The sequence below is a fragment of the Nannospalax galili genome, unplaced genomic scaffold (assembly GCF_000622305.1).
Source record: "Nannospalax galili isolate Female #2095 unplaced genomic scaffold, S.galili_v1.0 scaffold369, whole genome shotgun sequence".
Classification (NCBI taxonomy): Eukaryota; Metazoa; Chordata; class Mammalia; order Rodentia; family Spalacidae; genus Nannospalax; species Nannospalax galili.
In genome coordinates, this window is record NW_008360318.1 from 193,485 (window position 1) to 216,630 (window position 23,146).

Sequence of the window (23,146 nt, forward strand, 5' to 3'; positions counted from 1 at the left end):
ACCAGTGTCCAGTCTATAAAGAGGAGGGTCAACACAGAGGAATCATTTCCTCCATGCTTCCAAGCGAAGCCAAGCATGGTCGAGCAGGACCTTTGACTTATCTTCACATAGGCAGAACTGGTAAAAGAAAGGAGCCAGGGGCTCCTCCCAAGCCCATGTGACCCCAGAGGAACAGATCCTCAAACAATCTTAAGAGTAAAAATAAATCAGTTTTTTTGGGCCAACTGTATAGTCTTAAACACCCAAAAGGAAAGTATAACCAAAGATTAAAGGGGCCAATATAATTTCATGAGTCCATATGTATAGCTAAAGGCAACAATGCCAGACAGGCGATACCTTCTTTTGAGTTGTTGGCCAGAGTGGCCAAAGGGACTCTCAAATAGTAACCCAGCATAGAACTGAGAAAATGAACATCAGACCCCAATCTTGGAATATTGACAACTGATTGCTGCTAGATGAGGAGCAGCTGACCCTCCTAAAACAAAGACCTCTAGATAGGCTGACTAGATTCACTAGATGGACAACTAGTGGGGAACGGCTGGAGATGCCAACAACATAGCAGATAGTAGCAGGGATATTAGAATATAAGAGCTCTAGTGGGGGAGGGAGGCTGTGGGAGCGTGCCATGTGGGAAGTGGGTGTATAGTTGAATAAGATGGTTTGGAATGTTCTGTGATATATACACACACCAAAAAAATCAAGAAATTTTAAAAAATGTATTATATTTGAGGAGGAAGCATGGAAATTTACGTCATGCTAATTAGTAGAGGTGATAAACATTACCATTGAAATCTACCAGATGACTTTATAGACATACACAGGCGCCAAGGATCCAAGTGCAACCGATTAGGACTAGTAATACTAGTAATACAGATTAGAGATGCATGTGCCAACATCGCAGTGTTAGCAGCAAAAACAATGAGTCTTTCTGCAAGGAACAATATATTCTAAAACGAATTGGAGATCTTTTTTAAAGGTTAAAAAACTCAATTTTATGTCTTACAGGGCTTATACTGAGTTCAATATTGTATCACTGTATTAACTCAACTGTGAACCTAGAAACTTGCACCCACTTGTGAAAGAGATGTACTCTTGCTCTGGAGTGTGTTACTGAATATGTTAAATCTGTAGTGAAATGCTTCTTCTAATCATAAATTCAGCTTCCTGTATCTTTGCTCTGGAAATTGTTACTGAATATGCTAAAGCTGTAATGAAATGCTTCTTCTAATCATGTTGTTATTAAATTAAAAAAATAACTGTATATCAAGAAAATAAAAATGATAATGATGAAGGGAAAAAATTAATTAATTAATTAGTTATGTCCACATGGCTGAACCACAGGCTTCGGGAAGGTGAGAGCTGATGTGTAGATTGGGGTCCAGTTTTTAGGTTTCTGGTTTAGCTTTGTTCTTGGGCAATGAAAATGATCTGAAATTATGATACATGGAAGTGACATGCTCCATTATGAGTTTAAAAAAATAATTGGTGGTTTGGAGAGATGGCTAAGCATCTGACTGCTCTTGCAGAGGACCCGGTTCGATTCCCAGCACCCATACGGCTGCTAGCAACTATCTGTAACTCCAGTTCCAGGGAATATGATACCCTCTTCTGACCTCCACAGGCATTCTCGACATGGGTGTATGTACATACATGTAGGCAATATACACATACACATAAAATAACAACAATAATAGTAAATATACAAAAATAACTGGTGAAGGTATGATGGTAGAGATATGGTAGGTTTGGTGGGGAGCTATTGCAATATCTTAGATAAGATGCCAAAGGCTGGTATCAGAGCTAGAGTCTTGGACCTGGGAACACATATGAGGGAACTAGAGAGCTAGTTACTCCAGTGGTAGAGTTGACAGGTATTACTAACCACACTGATCAAGGGGAAGCTGTGGTTGAGATAATCAGTCTCATGAGTTCTTGTTTGAATGACAATAGTGATTAAATTGTGATTTGAGATTGAGACCACAAAAAAGGATTAGTACGGGACAGAATGGGCTTTGTTTTCAAGTGGGATTGCAATGAGATATTCTGATGGAGGTGACCATCAGAAAAAAAAACAAACAAAACAGGTCTGTAATTTGATGTGGAAATAGGATTCTAGATGTAGAAGACATAAATAAGCTCATGGTGAGTGTGGAATGCCGGTTCAAGTAGAGGATCATTTAAGGGTTGGTGGAAGGAGTCTATCCAAAAGAAGCTGGATAAGGTAACCAGAGAAACTCAGGAGAGCGTCTCTCATCTGTCCATCCTCCTCTTTCTCTCCATCCTTCCCTTCTTTCTGTCCCTCTCTTCCCTTTTTTCAGTACTGAGTATTGAACCCATGGCCTTACACATGCTAGCCAAGCACTCTACCACTGACGTATATCCCCAGTCTCTGCTGCTTTTGAGAAAGGGTCTCACTGTAGATTCCAGATTGGCCTTGAACCCAAGATACCCCAATCTCCAACTCCCAAGTGCTGAAATGTCACACTAAGTTTTCTGTGAGTTTTTATTTTTTTTTAATTAATTTAAAAATTATATGCTCCTTTACACTGTAGGAAACTTTAGGAGATTGGCAGAATCATGTTCTGGAAGTTGAGGAAAGAGAGCAATCAACTGTATCTCATTGCAAAGAAGACCAGTACAGGCAGTGGCTGGAATGATGCTCCACCATCAGGAAACACAAAAACTGCCACAGGGCATGTCATTGGTACTTTGAAAAAACAACCAAACAACCAAAAACCATCTTGGCAACATGTATCAAAAGCCTTGGTTTTCTCTCTCTTTCAAAGATGGCAATAATGACAAACAAGAAAGAAAAGGAAAGAAGGATGGGGGGAAGGAGGGAGCGAGAAAATGTCTTCCTGAAGGGCAACAGGAAGGAAGACTTAAAGCTTTTGGTGTGTTTTGAGGTTGTGAGACAAGAACCTGAAAGGGGGATCAGCTGATTATCTTTATTATTATATGAAAGGTTAAATGGGGTTTAAAGTCTGGGAAAATGAAGAGGTCTTCCTGTAGAGAGTGGGGAAAGGGCCAGTGCATTTCCTAAGCAGCTGTAGAAAGGACCCAGCTAGGGCTAGAGTAGAAAATTTAACATTCATTGCTTGAAATGGCGACAAAAAGCTCAGGCTTCTTTTTTAAAAATTTTTTATTTATTTTTATTATTTTTATTTTATGTGTATGAGTGTATTGCCTGCATGTAGGTAAGTGCACCCGTGTTGTGCAATGCCCGCAGAGGACACAAGAGGTTGTTGGATCCCCTGGGACTGGAGTTACCTACAGCTGTTAGCTGCCATGTGGGTGCTGGGATTCGAACCCGGGTCTTCTGCAAGAACAACCAGTGTTCTTAACCGCTGAGCCATCTCTCCAGCCCCGAGCCTTCTTTAAAAATTTTTTTAAAAATAGATATATTTATTTTTAGCTCTTTTTCGCAGCTCAAAATGGAAAAATCATGGGACTGACTTCAGGGCATGGTGCAGCGGGCAGGACATGGGCAGGGTCATCACCGGAAAGGAACGCCAGCGTTGCTTCCATTGAGAGCAGGAGAGGAGCTGGGACGGAGTCGCTGCGTAACCAAAGTCAGTGCCAAGGGCTTTAATGAAGCTGAGATAGGTCCTGGGAAACTGAAGGCGCTGGCAACAGGATGAGAGAGGGTGTTTTCAGGTAAGTCGTGGAACTCAGGGAAGAGATGCGCGTAGTTTACCCTCGGGGACTGACGGCACAGCGCCGCGGCTCAACAGCCTTATAGTTTCTTCTTGCTGATACGCTTTGCTACTTAATCCTAATTCGCTTCACTTGGGTATTGAAATGAGAGGAAAATTCTACAAACACGCTACAGATAGATTTAACAAAGGGAGAGAAACTGACTTGGGAATAAAGTCAGGTATTTCACCCCTCTGGTGAGATGAAAATGATTCTCAGGTTGTTGGGTATTTATTGTGTCTAATAAAGATAAACAAGAGGAGGTTCAGGGAGCCAAGGTAACTACACAGTACTGCGAGCACATATTTATTTATTCAGCACCAACTGTTAGATTTAGGAGGGCAGAAAAAGGAAGGAGTTTAAAGTTTAGAAATAAGAGTCAGAGCCAGACCCGCAACAGGCAAGGAATGAGTTCCCTTGATTCAGAAAACCCGGCAAAGGCTGACAGCCCTTTCTCAAGGAATGATTATCTGCAATGAAATGGGGAGAGTCTGGACTTATGTAGGGACTCTGCTGCACACAGCTGCAAGAGTTAACTCCGCCAGGGTCTGGTGTCCTTGAGGGGCTCTTCTCCCAAGATTATTTGCTCAGGCAGGTGCGTTATCTATAGCACTTAAAGAAGACATGTAGGCCCCACAGTCTCAGTCCAGGGAGTGACCAGTTGATAAGGCTTGAGCAAGGCCAGGCTGTCAATTTAGGGCCAGTTAGACACTTGAAGGATTTATGGCTTTCCCTAATGAGGCCTGTGGCTCTTTTGCAGTTCACACATTCTGTCACCAACCAATGCCCAACACAGGCACTTTTAGGTATTGAGGACACAACAAATAAAATTTTTGCTTTTGTCTTATCATAAATGGCCCTTTGAATGTAACTCATGGGAATCTCTTTGGAGCAGATTCTGGTGTGTAACTCAGCTTTAAACCTCTGGACAGCCAGTAATGTAATACACTATTAGAAATCTCTGGGGTTAGAGACTCCCAACATGAAAGAAAGAAATGGGGGGGGGAGGATAGGCGAGGGAAGGAGTGAGGGAAAGAGGAAGAAAGGAAGCTGGACGTGTAGCACACGCTTTTAATCCCAGCACTCGGAAGGCAGAGGCAGGTGGATCTCTGTGAGTTAAAGACCAGCCTGGTCTACACAGCGAGTTCCAGGCTAGCTGGTGCTACAGGGAGACCCTGTCTTCAAAAAGACCAAAAAAAAAAAGGAAGGAAAAAGAATTCTCTTTGATTGCACAGTAGTTGTAATTACTTGTTTCAGAAAGCTTTCTCTAACCTTCCTTACTTCCTGACCCTCTCCCAAAGTCCTCAGTCTTGTTTCCATGGCAACCCACAGAGTCCTAAAATATATCCTTGTTGTTCTGGGTAATAGTATCTCTCTACTTCTGTTAATACATTGCAAACTTCCTAAGGGCATTTCCTTACCAAGCTCCATCTAAACAGATGAGGGACTTGCATCCACTGCTTACCTTTTACCGGAAGTAATTCAAACTATATTTTTAATATAAAATTTTAATTTAGTCCAGACAAATAATTTTACTTTATTTTATACAGTCCCATCTGTTATATTAGGATAAAGCCCCCAAATAAAAAGAGAGCCCCTTAGGGCTGGAGAGATGGCTCAGTGGTTAAGTGTACTGGCTGCTCTTGCAGAGGTCCTGGGTTTGATTCCCAGCACCCACATGGCAGCTAACAACCTTCCATTAACTCCAATTCCAGGGGATCTGACACCCTGTTCTGACCTCTGCAGGCATTGCATAACACAGTGCACTTACATGCAACAGGCAATACACTCATCATACACATAAGATAAAATAAATAAATAAATAATAGGGGCTGGAGAGATGGCTCAGTGGTTAAGAGTAATGACTGCTCTTGCAGAGGACCCGGGTTTGATTCCCAGCACCGACATGGTGGCTGACAACTCTCTGTAACTCCAGTTCCAGGGGATCTGATGCCCTCTTCTGACTTCCACGGGCATTGCATGACATGGGTGCACCTACCTACATGCAGGCATTACACTCATACAAATAAAATAAAAATAAAAATAAATAAATAAAAATATTTTAAAAAAGAGAATCAACCCCTTACATCTGACTACAGGAATTTTATTCTAATTAAACATGTACACACACATACACACGCATACACACACGCACACACACACACATACAAGCTTTGCAAAATTCATTATAAAGGTAGTGCTTTTGAACTTCCTAATAACGACTTTATTCACTATTTTACATTTGGCTCACTGCTAGACTATAGTTACAAGTGTAGACATGGATGGACCCAACAACAAATGTTTACATGGGAAAAAAACACAGAGAAGTCTGCCAATCCAAGTCTTACAGCACTCATTCTGTGACCAACCAGCAGAGGGGATGGCTGTGCCCTAGATTCTGGCTTCCAGAGGAATCCACCTTCAATAGCTGCCTGGTCTTTATTCGTAATGGAAATAACAGCTCAGCGCTTTGTAGAGGTGATGTAACTACCACATGGAGAATCCAAAGATGCTAAAGACTGTCATTCAAGGGCTGGAGAGATGGCTCATCAGTGAAGAGCCCACTCTTGCAGAGGACCTGGGTTTGATTCCTAGCACCCACATATTGGGTTTGATTCCCAACAACCATTTGTAACTCCAGTTCCGTGGGCTCCGATGCCCTCTTGTGGGTGCACCTACCTATATGCAAGCAATACACTCATACACATAAAATAAAAATAATAAATAAAAAAGTATCATTCAAGCACAGCTTCTTGCATAGTGAGCAGTGTCAGTAGACCTGTGAGTTTGCTTAGCGCTTCCAAAGTTATCAGAATCAAAGCCCTGAACATTTCTTTGGTCCTCTGAGCAAATTTCACAGCCATGCTCAACATTCCAATAACTTTTGAACTTGAAGGTTCCTAGAACATTCTAATTTTGTTCCAGTGTGGTGTGTGTGTCCTTGTGCACCCTGTTGTCAATCCGCTTTAGATCCAGCATCTTACCACTGGAGCTTTGGGAGAAGCCCGGTGGGGTATGCCAGCCTCTGAGGGACTGTGAGTATCTTGTTCTTGAGGTTACTTATTTCCTACAAACTGCATTCTGAGAGCTGAGTATGTGGGGCATGCATCAAAACTTCCTGGAAAGCTTGATTTTTGGTTTCTTCAAAAGAAATATGAATGCTCCAAGTCGCAGAAGACGCAGAAAGGCTTCCATTTTTCCCTCCTGCCACCCAGTATGTTGTGACATAAATATAAAAACTGATCGTACTAGGTGCTCAGTGTAGAAAGCTCCAGTTCTCTCCACTGTACCTCATCTTTTTGCCTCTTTTTGAGAGAAGGCAGGAACTGATGGGCATTATTGCTGGTTAGCTGGTCCTTTGCCCATTAGCCTAGGATTCATTTCCCTCCCTTCCTTCCCTCCCTCCCTCCCTCCCTCCCCCTTCCTTCCTTCCTTCCTTCCTTCCTTCTTTTTGTCCTCCTTCCTTCCTTCCTTCCTTCCTTCCTTCCTTCCCTCCTCCCTCCCGCCCTCCCTTCCTACCTACCTAACTTGTGGGCTTTGCTTGAAATCTGTTTTACTTCAGACATTTCAGGTGTAGCCTCCCCTTATCCTGCCCAAGCAAACCCTAGAGTCAGTCCTTCAACAACAGTGTTCTTTGTGGTCAGCTCACTAGCAGCCCCATGAACTTTGACCCAATGTTTATTCCTGATTACACTGGGCACTGGTGTCCAGCCAACCAAGTTAAGGTTTAAGGTTTACAGCAAGTAGGTACAGGACTTGGTGGAGAGGTAGGAGTTGCTTGAAGTGAGAAGCTCCTAAAATACACGATTATCAACCCAAACCCATTTCCTTCCAAGCTGTGCATAACCGCCAAAATGTATTCTGAAACCCCAACTGTTTGGGAAAGGGCATTATGCTCCTGTGGAGCTCTGTGTGCTCGCTAATTTGAAACATCCTCAGTACCTTGGTGATTGCTTGTGATCATACACTCCTCAGACCAGTCTTCGGGGATCACAGGGTCCAGTAGCTCTGCAAATTTCTCCAGAGGACAGCTGTGGGCACAGCCTGGCAGCGTGAGGGGGTAGGGCTCGTGCTGAGTCTCATTCCGATAATACATCTCTACAAAGTACTCCCTGGGATTGGAGAGGCACAGAGGAAAGGACTATTAGTTCCACGGTGCAAAACTGTCATGATTTCTTTCCACTCAAACTGTAACATGTCCATAAGGGTCAGTGGAAGAGCTTACGGAAAAGAGGAAACTTTAGCTCATTTGTGTGTGGGGGGATATGGAGATTGAGATAGGTGGGGCAGACTAGGAGGTAGCACTGTGGGGGGGGCATTGTTTTGCTAGATAAACAGGACACAGAGGGTGGGACTAGCATACATCAGAGAAGTAGAAAGGAGATGGTTAGCAGAACTAGGTCTGGCTTTGGATAAGAATGAGGTTCTAATGTTTGGCATTTTAAGGATTTATTTCATTTTTATTTATGTTTATCAGTGAGTGTATGCCATGTGTACAGGCGCCTGTGGAGACCAGAAGACGGTTTAGATCCATTGGAGCTGGAGTTATAGTTGTGAGCTGCCCAACTTGGGTGCTGGGAATCAAACAGGTTCTCTGGAGGAGCAGCAAATGCTCTTAACCACCGAGTCATCTCTCCAGCCCATTTTCTTTTCTTGTGTCGGTAACCCCAGGTTTCTGTGTCCTGTTGAACACAGGCACTTGATCCTTGTAGCTTCTGTTCCACATTGTGATACAGGAGTGGATCCACACTGTGATACAGGAGTGGATCCACACTGTGATACAGGAGTGGATCCACACTGTGATACAGGAGTGGATTGGCCTAATTTCTTGGCCCTCATATTAAGTTGGCCATATTGAGTTGTTGGCAAGTATATAAAAAAGCTTTGTCTAGGAGACAAAGATCAGCTCAGGGAGCTTGGGGGAGGATACTTTCTTCTTCCCAGTTCTCAGTTGAATTTGGGGTAAAGAGGGTATTTATTTTTGTAAGGCACAAAATATGTTGCTTCAGGTTTCTGTTAATGGTGAAAATGGGAGTGAATAAAATTTTACTGATTTCTAAAGAGGAAAAAACTACAGAAGTGGAGGCTTAAGTGGAATGCTGGATCCGCTCCCACATCCACTCCCTGTGCCTCTCACTTGCTCCTTCCTTTTTCTCTTCTCTCAGTCTTTCTCCTAAGTGTATCTATCTCCCCTCTCCTTCAGCATAAACACAGAACTGAAGAATATACAACAGATGTACTTGTGAATAGGATAAGACATCATGGAAAGTTAGCTCTCAGAAGGAGAAAGTGGACATATATTCAATTCCTGGGTCATATTAAGTAGAGAATCTTCCCGGGCTGCAGACATGACTCAGCAGTTAAGAGCACTGGCTGCTCTTGCAGAGGACCTGGGTTCAATTCCTAGCAGCTAACAACCATCCGACACCCTCTTCTGATCTCCGTGAGCATTGCATGACACAGGTACACTTACACACATATAGGCAATATACTCATACACATAAGATAAAAATAATAAAATATTTTTAAAAAGGGAATCTTTCAAATTTTTATTTCAAAAACAAACTCTGGAAGGTTGAATGCCCGAAATCAACCAGTCAAAGTACTATGAACTGATTGTGGAATAATTGCCAGAGAGTCAGGAGAGACTCACCTGACAGCGGAAGAGGCCGCAGTTGGAGGGAGCACCCGGGGCAGATAACATGGTGTGTAGGAATGATGTCTGGACTAATGACTTTAGCTCGGCCTTGCACCAAAAAGCTACTGTTTCCCTTTAATCCCAGCACTCGGGAGGTAGAGGCAGGCGGATCTCTGTGAGTTCAAGGCCAGCCTGGTCTACGTAGTGAGTTCCAGGACAGGGAGACCCTGTCTCAAAAAGACAAAAAACAAAGCTACTGTTTATAATACAAACAAGCTCACTGACCCATGAGCTCTTGTGACCTGGGCACCTGACCTTGAACCCTCCAGACCCCACTTTGCCCTCCATCCAGTATAGTGAATGAATGTGAATTTCGAGTCACTGAATGCAGTGCGTTTATATTTGTATCCCCATTGAAAACCGAGAGAATAATTGACATTTTATGTCTGAGATATTTGAAGCCTAGGGATCAAAGGACAAGATTCTCTGATAAGGGTGGATCCAAGCTTGTAGTTCCTCAATCGATGCTGGAGAAACAGCTTTGAATAAAAGTATGGGTGAGACCTGACTCAGGAGCACAGCATAGTGATAGATCTGAAGAAACAAACTCTTGCGGTTGGAGTCCACTCTTGGCTATTGAAACTCAGTGCTAAGAGTCAGGCTGATTCTTTATTCAGGTACAAACGTAACGTGGCGTAGCAATGCTGCAGAGGTGGGCAGGAGGATGGAGCGCTGAGGATGAAGGAGGAGCAAAGGATTTAAGGAGCCAGAGAGCAGGCCCTGTTGACGGAAGGCTTCCAGACAGCTTTAAGGCCTTTAAGGCCAAGGGTCTCAGATTTCCCAGGCCTGGGAGTTGCTGCTGTCAAGGGCTGAGGAACCCAGACTTCTTAGGCCTACACAAGATCTGTAACACTTGTAGAGCAAAGGGTCTTGATACCCGAAGCCTCCAGGGGAGCCATGAAACTATAAGGCACCACCTGCTGCTGCTCTGGCATTCCTGCTGTCTCTCCTTGCTGCTGCTAAATGCTAAGAAATACAAAATCAGCCAAACCCAGCACTGGAAGAGCCCTTCTTTTCCCACCCATGATTCTTCTGTGGGTAGAGGAAAAAGGCTCCAGGTAACTGACTGGTAATGTTCTGAGCACAGGGCCCTAAACTGCCAGGCTGGTCTGGCCTGCAGCCTTGAGGGGAGGCCACAATATATTCCTTTGATGTCCTGAACCAAAACTCTGGGGTCACTGCCTTCACTTGGTCCTTTCTTTATTTCTATTCCACGGGGTCTGGCAACTTGCGGGAAACACACCCCTTCCTCCTCCCAGGAGAGCATCGTTGTCATGGCAGAACACCACCACACATTCTTGGTGTGCGCTTGTCTCTGGTGTCCAATTTTTCCTGGTTTGCCCAGGATTTTTCCTATTTGAAAAGTGAAATTCACACATTCTCCCCTGGTTCTGGGGAAAACTGGGACATCTGGCATTTCTAAGTGACTTTTCTTTTACCTGGGGTCAAGCTAGTCATCACAGGATGGTCATACCAGGACACAAAGAGATAAACACTGGTCACCAATTGTGTTTTAAAAATCTTGACCAATGGATATGAGTCATCAGAAGCTGCATTTCATGTCTGGAGTGTTTCAAGGAAAGACTATTATTATATAAGCATCAGGCAACTAATTTTTCTCTTGGTGCCTTGTGTACTAGACAGTTTTTGTTTTCTCAAGAGAAAACTGTAATGTCTGCCTACTCCTTGTACTGCCTTCATTTAAAAAATGTAATTTCTGTCATCGTGGATGTTTCTTTCAATCCATCTACCGTGTACGCATTATTTCCCAATCATAGGCTTCAAGAAACAGAGCTGAAGGTACCGTTACTACCATCCCTCCCTCTGAGCATAAAACCAAACCAAATATAGACAGACACAGTAATCCTTAAGCCAACAAAAACAGTACTAGGTTGGACATGGTAAGGCATTCCTGTAATCTCAGCACTTGGAGGTTGGGGTGGGAGGATCACAAGTTCAAGCTCAGCTACATAGTGACTTTAAGGTCAACCCAAGCTACAAAGTGGAACATTGTCTAAATGAAGAACAAAAATACCCCCAGCTGATGGCTGCTAGAGGAAGGCATTTTCTTTAGGGGTATGGTCCCTGCTTGGTCACATGCTCCAGTGGATGGCCCATACCCATGAATATATGGGCAGCACAAATTGGAGTCAGTTGGAAATATGTACACTATATATAGGAACCTGAAGCTGGGTGTGGCGGTGCATACTTGAGAGGCAGAGGCAGGCAGATCTCTGTAAATTCTAAACCAACCTGGTCTAACATAGCGAGTTCCAGGCCAAACAAACCTACATAGTGAGAACCTGTCTCAAAACAGAAACAAAAACAAAACCCCCAAAACTACTAATAGCAAAGCCAGGAGGTCACTTACCCATCCTCGTGGTGCAGTTCCATTATGTGGCAGGAAGCATAGGGAGGAAGGAGTCCATTATAAACATCTAGCGCCATCTGCAGGCCACTTACAGTAGTGTCATGCTGCAGAGATTAGAATCAATTTTTAGTTTACCTCCTGGTTCAGATAAATATTCAATAGGTTCTAGCACTTGTAGGGTACTGTGATGGTTTCTGAGTCAATGAGATTCTCCATACTCTCAATGATTTAATATGTAAGAAAGGGCAAGAACTGTTTTTTCTTGAGTGTCTGGCCAGTAAGATTTACAGACATACTGTTTCCATTTAAAATATGAAGAAACTGAGAAATTAAGTAACTTGCCTAATATTATCTAACCCTAAAATCAAATAAACTAAACTTGAAGCAAGTCTTCTGATTTTAAGTCCTGTGGCTTATCCTGTAGAACACATCTGTGTTTCTGCTTGTTACAATGATTTCATTAAAATTTAAATAATCTGGAACAGATGGATGCTAACTTTTCCCACAGATTTGCATCATCTTTGGATTTACAGTTGTAGAAGAGAATAGAAGGTCATGAATGTTTAGGGAGGTTAAAGCTGTGTGGGAGCAGAGAGTGTATGTTTAAAAAAATTAATGAAAGTAAAAATGATATTGGTCATGAAATGCTTCTTTTAATTAAAATAAAAATAAATAAATAAAGCTAGGGAACTCACAAAAAAATGATATTGGTCTATGAGTAGGTTTAATCCCACTTTGGACATGGATAAAGTGCTTAATCTTGGGTAATCTCCATCTTCTGAATCTATAAAATGGGATATTTGGCACCTGGGACTGGGGATATTGCTTGGTTGGTAGAGTGTGCTTGCCTGGTATGCAGAAAGCCCTCCATTCATGTCCCAGCACTGAGGGAAAAAAATTGGATGCATTTGGACGCCTAAACTGCACGGTGGTGTGCATACACACAAAAGCAGTGGAACCAACACAGAGAGGATAAAAACGAGCTAAGACTAAGACTTTCTAAAAGCCGCACAGTAAGTAAGGACTGGAGATTAATTTGGAGACTTTTTAAAAAGCGGCATAATTGTCTACTTTCAGGCCCACGTCTCTCAGAAGCACCACTTTTGGTTCCCTCCATGGGCTGTTCCTCTAGTCTTTTCCACCTAGAGTTCCTGGTGATGACAATTCCCCACGTCTTCTGGTACTCTTCTCCTTCTTGCATGAGTAAAAGCATGATCTCCAGCCAAAGCCATAGCTTTCCTTGTAACCCAGCTAACCCCTTTCCTCTCCTGTCGCCACCCTAGTTTTATGCAGCATAAAACTTGTTTTATGTGCATTTTATCCACATTTCCCCCAAATATACATAATTTTGACATATTATATCCTATTCCCAACTTCTAGTCTTTCCACAAGAGGACTGATTTCTGAAGTGTTGCTCCCATCTCACCACCCCCGCCTTGCCATCCTGAGTCTTTTCATACATTACCCCAATGGGTGTGAGAGCAAGATGGCCTTTAAGTGTCTTCCAGCACAGACATTCTAAGAAGTTGAAGGGCCCTCTAAAAACACTCTGTGATAATGAAAAGGCTTTATGTGCTGTCTAGCTCTGGAGACACTGAGTATATGAACTTCCTAAATGTGGACAGGGAAACTGAAGCACTTAAATGAGCTTGCTCTTTCCCTTCCTTCCTTCCTTCCTTCCTTCCTTCCTTCCTTCCTTCCTTCCTTCCTCCCTCCCCCCTTTCCTTCCTTCCTTCCTTCCTTCCTTCCTTCCTTCCTTCCTTCCTTCCTTCCTTCCTTCCTTCCTTCCTTCCTTCCTTCCTTCCTTCCTTCCTTCCTTCCTTCCTTCCTTCCTTCCTTCCTTCCTTCCTTCCTTCCTTCCTTCCTTCCTTCCTTCCTTCCTTCCTTCCTTCCTTCCTTCCTTCCTTCCTTCCTTCCTTCCTTCCTTCCTTCCTTCCTTCCTTCCTTCCTTCCTTCCTTCCTTCCTTCCTTCCTGAGAAGCAGCAATGGTGGCATGGAATTTCTCAATTTCCACACTGCCAGAAATAGAGATTCCACATCAACTCTTCCAGAATGGAAAAAAATATTTATTTATTGTTATTTTATGTATACAAGTGTTTTGTGTGCAGTGCTTGCGGAGGCCAGAAAAGGGTGTTGTCCCCTGGGACTGGAGTTACTGATGGTTGTTAGCTCCTGTGTGGGTGCTGGGAACTCAACCTAGGTTCTGTATAAGATCAGCCAATGCTCTTAACCACTGAGTTGTCTTTCCAGCCCCCTATTCCAGTATTTATAAACCCTTCTTTTTTCTTTCTTTTTCCCTCCCTCCCTCCCTCCCTTCTTTCTTTCTTTCTTTCTTTTTCATTTCTCTTTTCTTTTTTCCTTCTCTTTTTCTTTTTGTGAAATAAGGTTTTACTGTGTAGCCCAGACTGGCCTGGAACTCAGCAATCTTCCTGCCCCAGCCTTCCAAGTGTGGGAATTACAGACATGCACTACTATATCCAACTTAAGTTTTGGTTCTATGTTATTATAATTTGTTGACATCTATATTTAAATAGTTACAGGTGACTGCAAGTTTCTATATTAGGTGGCCCAGTTAATACCTACTAATTTAGTGCCAGAGTCGCCACAAAATGTTAACTGTTCACTGTCCTGGAAACTTTCTTCATACATCTCACACACCAGCAAGGACCCAATTATCCTTTCCCTTCTAATGATTTGATGGGCTTCCTAATTCAAGCTGCGTGCTGTGTCTCTTCTTTACCCCCTGCAGCAGAAGGATAGTGGGCTGCCTTTTTGGAGGGACCAAAACACTTGCTTCTAATGGGCTTTGTGCTGCACTCTGGTGTGGCTGTCTGTCTTACTGACAGTGTTTGTATTAGACTGTAAGCTCCTCAAGGAACAGAACGATACATTTTATTCTAAAAGCTTTATCCTTTGGGTGATGGCGACATGAAGATGGAGAAGATGAGGCATACTCTTGAACAAGTCAATGCTAAATGAAAACAGAGGTACTTACGGCAGAATACATGAAAAGTTTCTTGTACTTTTGTGACTGAGTTGCACTCTTCATGTTATTGAGGATTTCACCGACCAGGACACCTTAAAGGAGACAGACCAACAACAGACTTACATAATACTCTATGAGCTTTTTGTCTATTCATAGTTAGGGGTTCTTCTTGCTGTGACTTAACAAGGCAAAGACTTAACTTTGGCTGATCATGCTCTGCTTGCTGGGTAGCGTGGTTTACACACATTATTTTATTGACTGCCAGGTCAATAAGAGACGTTAAATGACTCGCACAGCTGGGAGAGAACTGCTGGACTAGCATGTGAGCACTCTCCTATCATAGGTTTTGTTAAAGCTCAAGTTAGGAGGCTGTGCACTTGGAAGTCCAACTGCATTTCAGATCATAAAGACAGTGTCAGCCAATGATCTCCAGGACAGGCCTGAGATGATGGCGTGGCAGGTACTTAAACCTTCATCCCTGGCTTCTGCTCTCTGGTAGTCAAAGCTGTGGGAGGTCGTGGAGAAAGCAATTGTCCCTATGTGTGCACAGATCATGGACCATTCCCTGTGGATCGTTTCTTCAGCTCACCCCAGGGCTGGGGTCACCACAGGCAGGCAGCATCTTTAGCTTTCACAAACCACCTGTCATTTGTGGAGGGATCTTTTTCTTTCAGTTCTTCAAACTGAACTCTTGTTGCTCCTGAGGTGTTGAGAGGTAGACATACAATCAATCTCCATCCTGTCTGCAGAGACTGAAGGCTGCTGGGATATCTTGGAATGCTTGAGTCTGTTTTGAGGACATACTGCCTCAGAGAATCCCACAACCATTTCTGTTGAGGAGTCTTAGAAGAGAGTCAAGTCCTTGTATTCCTCTTGGTTCCTCTACTTTGTATATGTTCTGGCTCAGGAATGAGTGGTGCTGTTGTGTGTTCTGGGTAATAAGTAGCACTGAAGGCAGCAGACTGATTATAATCTCAGACTCTGTAGCCTACTCAGCAAGCTCACGCTGAGCAGCTATGATGGGCCAGACATGATGCTGGGTGAATCAAGCTCAGTCTGCCTTCAAAAGGCTCCTCAAATATAAGACACAGGTTTGGGTTCAGTAAGCACAATGGAGGGTTAATTAAGGAGGTGGGTGACCAGTTCGTTCTGCAGATGTTGGGATTTCCTGGCTATGAATGGAAGAAACTGGATGCTGCATCTCTAAAAGACTGACGTCTCTCTGTCCCAGAGAAGGCTGCCCTGTGGACTTCATCCTCATGGCACATTGACACTAAACTCAGATTTCAAATTCCTTGGAGTCAATAAATGTCTGCAACTAGCAGCTCACCCTTAAGTCAGCAGGGGGAACCCCTTCTTAGTCTGGGGTGATTTTTCTCTTGTCCTGAGAACTAGCAGTGACTATCATAAGTATCCTCAGATCCTGGCATGTCAACAGTCTGCTATAAATGAGGGAATGAGGCTCAGAAAGACTGAGCAACATGTCAAACATTATATAATTTGTAAGCAAAAAAGCTGGGTCTTGAACTCAATGTGTCAAAAAATCTTTGTTCATATTAAACCATGCTAAAAATGATGCTAGAGTCTGGGTTCCTTGTATTCATTATTGAACCTGCACAAATTGAACAAAATGTCATTGATTGGGAGATATAAACCCCATTTCCTTTACTCTTGAGCTATAACAAAGGCTTACAAACTTTTTCTGCACAAGGCCAGATAGTAAATATTTTAGATTTTGTGAGACAGATCTGTTGCAACTACCTGACTTTATAGTGGTAACAGGAAATCAGCCACAGACAATACAAGAATAAATGAGTGTGGCTGTTTCAATAAAACTTTATTGATATCCCTTTTGCAGCCCTTGCTGGAGCGGTAGCCACTGGAATGGAATTTAATCCCTTTGTGAGTCTTGACCAAAGCTAGAATTATAAAAAACATTTTAATTTACCTTCTCACATTTGGAGGAAGATTATGTCCTCCTCTCTTTCCAAAGAGCGGAGACATGAATATAGTGCTCCATCTATGCCATCAGGAAGGATGAAGAAGTTCAGGTTGTGTGAGGAGATTGTAAAGGCCAGGAGACTGGCAAAGTAGTCCTGCTTCGCAAGAAGAATTATAACAGCTACTCTAAACAGGTGCAGCGGAAAAGGCTAATGGCACAGCTGTCCATGTGGGCATTCACCCAGCAAGGTGGTGATCACCAGACTAAAGCTGGACGAAGATCACACACCACACACACACACACACACACACACACACACACAATCCCGAAACAAAAAGCCAAATCTCACCAAACGTAGGAAAGGACAGGGACAGAGACAAGGAAGAAACAATTGAGAAGATGTAGGAAAAATCTTCTATGCAATGTTCATTAAAAACTGGTGAAATGAATTTCTAGTCTACAGCACGAATAGGCAGATGCCCCTAAATGAGCCTTGGGGGTCTTGGGGGTGTGTGTCTGTGCATGTTACTGAGCACTGTTGTCACTGAAACCAAATGCAGAATAACAATTCTGACAAAGGTCTGAAGGCACTGTTCTGACAAAGGTCTGAAGGCACTGGTCACTGCCACCGTGTTCCCGTTGACTGTGTCTCTGAGGCAATGGGTGCTTCTGTGCGGGATTGGGTTCAGCTGCTCCATCTTGTGGTCCACAAGTCTCACCCAGCCAGATCTGAACAACAGGCTGAGGTAGTTTTGTCAAACCATGCAGGAAACAGTGTCCTTGCTTATCAAGGGCAATGGACTTTCTCCAGAAAACAGGGCAGGCAAGCTCACATGGACGCTAGTCTTTAGAATCCAGGACCAGATATCTTGGGAAGCACTTCTCTATACAGGGTCTTGTTTAATCCGCTCTTCATATAAGGAACTGACACCCACAGAGAGGAAGTGGCTTCTCACATGCAATCCTCTGGTAGCCAAAGCAGGAACAGAGTAGGAAGGAAGAACATACTAGGATAACACCCCTGCCCTGTTCCTATTCCTATACACAAACCTCTGCAAGTAGTACTGAACTTCTGTTAACTCCTGTCTGCTACAAAGCATGCCTGGGATTCCATTAAAATGTAGATTTTGGTTCAACAGGTGTGGGGGGGGGAGGCGAGAGTCTGCATTTCTAGCCGGTTTCTGGGGGAAGCTGATGCTGCAGGCTGTGCTCTGAATAGTAAGGGGCTATATTCCTGAATCTATCAATGATGTGGTTGAGGAAACAAATCAAGAACTTCAGCTTCACCTTCTGCTGGGGCTTGGGACTGAGCCATACTGCTGGTGTCTGCTGGGCTAGAAATGAGACCAGCTGCTTACATGGCCAATGAGGTACTCTGTGTCTTTTGATGTAAAGTCCTCAGGAGTAAGTTGCTTCCCTGCTTCTACGCACAGTCTGTATCTTGCTTGGTGAATTTCCCAACACACCACGTGTTCCATCTAGGACTCATTTAGAGATAAGACTCAATGAGTCTCATTTAGGACTCATTGATGTGCTGCCTTCCTCGCTGGCTGGACTTTTGCCCTTAGTGTAGAGAGGGAACTTGAATACTTCCATTAGGTCTCCCTCTGTGCTGTGCAACTAGGACTTCTGCCACAGCAGGTCTGCAGCCCCCCACGTCCTTAATGACCAATGTCCTGAATCATGAGCTCCAACCTTACTTTGTTCATCTCATATGAATTTGCTCCTGATCTCCCTGGTTTTGTATCTCATTAGCTGTTCTCCTGGTAACCGTTGACATGCAACCCTACTTTTCTAGCTGCGATTGCTTCCTCCTCTGATTTGAGTTCTTTACTTAGTTATAAAGTCCTGAGTGGGCATCCTTTCAGTCTGGTCCAATCCCCACAATTCTTTGCCTCTATGCATTCTCTTGGGGTTCTGATGGACTTGTCTTGATTGACTGGTGAACAACATCTAACAGCGACCAGAATCCTGATATAATTGGCCTACTTTCCTCAAAATGTTTAGATTATGTGACAGTCTGACTGAATTGTCTTCACTAGTTCAACTGTTGACACAAGACCTTCTCCTGATGTTTATATTCAGTTTTAGTGTCTATATTAACCACATTGAGCCTTACACTCTATTTGGTATTTTGGTCCACTCCTCGGGTATCCTTGCAGGCCTCAGCATCTAGCCCATTCTTCCTGTCCCTGGGTTCTTCCTTCGATTCCCCTATCCTGATTGCAAGGACTCAGCATCCTCCTACCTGGGTTCATCTTCATGATGAGTAGGTGTCAAACACTACAAAGGGCTGACTCTAACTGTGAAGAGACATCTTTGATAAATATCTCAACATCCTTCAATACTAATGGAAAAATTCATGTGTTATAAATTTGTCGTTTAGTTAGTCTTACAAAATATGTCAAGCTTTTATCAAACTTCTCGCTTGCAAAATTCATCATGTAGGTTACCAGACACAATAAATTTTTCTGGAACCCAGACATAAATTGCTGATTGTTTCAACTGGAAGAGATGGAAAGGACCATTTGACTTTAGGCCCTAAACTTTCATTTCCAGAAGAAAAAAATTTATGCCTGAGGTGGGCAATACTGATACTTTATAGTAACAGTTATTATACAGTGTGTTACATACCAGATACTGTTTGTTCTAAGCCTTTCCTACATTCATTTTAATCTTTACTATCTATGACATAGTTGTTCTTCTAATACCCACTTTATAGAAGAGGAATGGTAAGATAACAGTGACCTGTGTAAGTCCAGTCAGTGGGTTGATGATAAAATTGGAGCTCAGACTCAATTATTCAACCACAAATTCAACATTCTTCTCTCAGCTTTAAAAATTAAATTATTTATAAAGTTTTATTGCAATTAGTTTTTGGGAAAATATTTTATTTATGTGTATTTTATGTGTATGAATGTATTGCCTACAAGCATGTAAGTGCACCTTTGTGTCATGCAATGCCCACAGAGGCCAGAAGAGGACACAGGATCCCCTGGAACTGGAGTTACAGGTGGTTGTTAGCTGCCATGTGGGTGTTGGGAACCAAACCTGGGTCCTCTGGAAGAACAGTAAGTGTTCTTAACCTCTGATTCATCTCTCCAGCCCCTCTTTGCTCATTTTAAAAATACTTACCCCCCTGGAGCCTAGATTTCTCTTTCTGCTTGTGAATTCCATAGAGAGATAGCAGAGATAATTCTGATAATTTTCTCAACTTAGCCATGGTGTCCTCCGTGGCCCAGAATGGTAAAGTGAAATTGTGAACGTCCTGCAGCAAAGAGAAAGGAGGAGAATGTGTGCATGCTTACTACTTCTCCTTTGCACCCCATGAGCTCCTACGGCCAGGCAGTCTTTCTGATCCTACTGTATCTTTCTAAGAATTTGCATAAATTAGTAATACCGGTTTTTAGAAAGAAACTTACAGAAATAATTTCCCCCTTCTTACAAAGCCCATAGCTTTTGGCTTAACTCTGGATCAATGCATAATTCAAATTTTACAGAGTAATGATGTCACAGAGTAAGGCTGTACCTCATTCTTTTATGATAGGCTTAGAAATGTTTTTATGAACCTGTGAGGAAGGTAAAGGCTTACAGGATTGAGTGGTGTGTCCTAAAAAGCAGGACTTGTTTAATAGGCCAGTTACAGAAGGCCATATATTTCTGGAGTTTCCACAAATATGCTATGAACCTCTAGTTCACTGACTCGGGGAATGCTTGTACCCTGTGCACAGTAAGTATTTGGTAAATGTTAAGTGGATCAACAAGCTGTAAGCAGGGTAGGGACTGACCTTGTGCCAATATTTATTACCTATTAGGAAAAGGTGATTAAGATCCCCCTAGTTTCAAAAGTGGGAGAAGAGGGAGGAGGAAGAGGGAGGGATTAGAGGAGGATTGTGAAAGAGCCGAGAAAAGTAAATCAGTACAGAAGAAAGAAGCGGGAGAGACACAGAACAATCCCACATAACACGGCCTTATCACAGAACAGCTCAGGTCAAGCTGGATGAGGTTGCTGAGGCACAGCTCAGATGTAGGATATAGCATGCACTGTGTCCTGGGCCTAATCTCCAGAACAAACAAAGGAACCAACAGACAGCTGTAGTAAAGAAAAAAATAGAAATGAAGCCCAGAACTAAAAGGCTGGTTCTTGTCTCCACCGAAGAGCCTTTCATAAAGCTAAGAAAACATGTTCATTGAAACAGATCTGAAGATAAAGAGAAAATGCAGAGAATAGCATGATTGGATCACCTGACTATCACAGGATGGGGCGAATGGAGTCATCTGTCACCCAGACAGACCTAGGAGGTAACTCCTGCCCCACATATTTGTGATGATCTCTGAGCTGAAGTGGGTATGATGCGTGCACTGGTCAGAGTTCTGCCATAGAATTTAGTGATCCGGTTTAGAAAACAGGAATAGAAGTTACTGCTTTGGCCAGAAGGGGGAGCCTGGAGAATGACGATCGGCACACAGCACAGAAAAGCCAGCGCCTTACTCAGCTTCTGAGCTGATCCCAAATGCACTGCACAGAAGAGTTCTTTTCTCCTGAGCCATGTCTGACAGTCTGACTTACATTACAGTTGGCTGGTTTATGTCAATATCCAGAAACAGAGCAACTTTGCATGTATAACAACATTGCTTTTTAAAAATTAAAACCAATGACAAAAACCAGGCATTCCTGAAAGACTTAAATTAATGAGCGGCAACAGATAGAAGAAAAAGTTTTGTTTGCAGTTTTCTAAAAGGTGAAAGCATTAATAATGGGTTAAAAAAAGGGAAATCAAGATTTTGGAAATATATATATATATATGTATATTTCCTTATATAAGGAAATCTTAGCTGGGCATGGTGGCACACACCTTTAGTCCCAGCACTCCGGAAGCAGAGGTAGGCAGATCTCTGTGACAATGAGCCAGCCTGGTCTACATAGTGAGTTCCAGGACAGTTGGGCTACAGGGAGAGTCAGTCTAAAAAAAAAAAAAAAAAGGAAAACTTGGGGCTGGAGAGATGGCTCAGCAGTTAAGAACACTGGTTGTTCTTGCAGAAGACCTGGGTTCGAATCCCAGCACCCACATGGCAGCTAACAACTGTCCATAACTCCAGTCCCAGGGGATATGACGGCCTCTTCTGACCTCCGTGGGTATGACACAGGTGCACTTACCTACATTCAGACAATAAATGCATACACATAAAATAAAAGTAAATAAATTTTTTTTTTAAAAAAGTTGAATTGCGTTTCAAAGTCTAAGGACAGACAAGCAATACATTTTAAAAAAGAAAGTAAATTTGTCTGATTCAAAATAGGCATTAAATCATAAAACCAGATGGCAAACGAATCTTTGATATATATATATATATTTTAAATTTTTATTTTTTATTTTTATTTTTTTTACCTCACAATATAAAGGATCGTAGACCTTACTCCAAATTCCGAAAAGATCCTGGCCAGGGAATCCTGAAAGTGATGGCAAGGTTTCTATAAAATCCTGGAACACAAATAGAAGGGAAAATATTTCAGCGTGAGACCCTTTCATCCTCCACAGATTTTGATATCTGTCACAGCAAAGTGCAGCCAGACATACTGGCGACAATAAGACACTGAAGGCAACTGAAGACAGGAGTCCTCCTTCTCACTAGTACATTAAAAACGCAGACCCTTGCTGGCTGACCCCTGCCGTTCCTGGTCAGAGTTGAATGAGATTCTTTTTAGAAGTGGAAAATGCATAACATATGCAAATAAGTGTCCGCGGTTAAGAAGAGAAAGATTATCTCAGGGCAAAGCATCTTGGGAAAGCACAGCAGAACCGGGATCTGGTTTCTGGCTATAAATATGAGGCCTAGATGAGTGCAAGCATTTTACTGGAAGGTTCTATGTTATCATAATGAGATGCAGGTTCAGCTATCTGGCTGCTGAAACGGGGTGATTTCTAGGAAGACTTTTGGAAGATAGTTTGTCTGATGGATACATTTCAGGAAATCACAACTTTCCAATATTAACCTTAATAGACTCCTATAAAATAAACAGATAATTGTTAAAGAGACTCCCATTTCTAGGACCGAGAAGATAGCTCAGTTGGGAAAGTACAAACACGAGTTAGATCCTTAGCATTCATGGAAAAAGCCTTGCTTGGTGACAGAGCTTGTGATCCCAGTACTGGGCAGGCAGAGACAGGAGGATTCCTGGGGATTTCTGGTCAGCCAGTCTAGCCAAATGGGTGAGTTCTAGTTCCCAGATAGAGATCCTGTCTCCAAAAGCAAGGTGGATGGCTCCTAAGGAGTGACACTGGGCTCCACATGCCATGGGCACTCACGCACAAATACACACGAACATCTGCACCCCACCCCCGCCCCCAGACATGGGAAGTGATTCTCATTCTCTCTACTCCAAACATTAAAAATTCCAGGAAAACATCAAGAAAAAAAAACTCCTTCTGGTCAAGAGAATAAAATAATTTC

The 23,146-nt window shown here is 42.8% G+C and overlaps 1 protein-coding gene across 2 annotated transcripts in view; it reads right to left on the reverse strand.

Moving 5' to 3' along the window:
- Acpp (acid phosphatase, prostate) overlaps window positions 1-23,146 on the reverse strand; it is a 56,102-nt gene that overhangs the window by 9,699 nt on the left and 23,257 nt on the right. The window contains exons 6-10 of one of the 2 annotated variants that reach the window (XM_008825088.1): window positions 22,084-22,176; window positions 19,829-19,961; window positions 14,761-14,843; window positions 11,766-11,869; window positions 7,639-7,808 (exon numbers count right to left, since the gene is read on the reverse strand). In XM_008825088.1, coding sequence (XP_008823310.1) covers window positions 7,639-7,808; window positions 11,766-11,869; window positions 14,761-14,843; window positions 19,829-19,961; window positions 22,084-22,176 — 583 coding nt within the window. Of the gene's footprint in view, window positions 1-7,615; window positions 7,809-11,765; window positions 11,870-14,760; window positions 14,844-19,828; window positions 19,962-22,083; window positions 22,177-23,146 lie in introns of those variants that run through there. The other variant, XM_008825089.1, reaches the window with a different exon arrangement.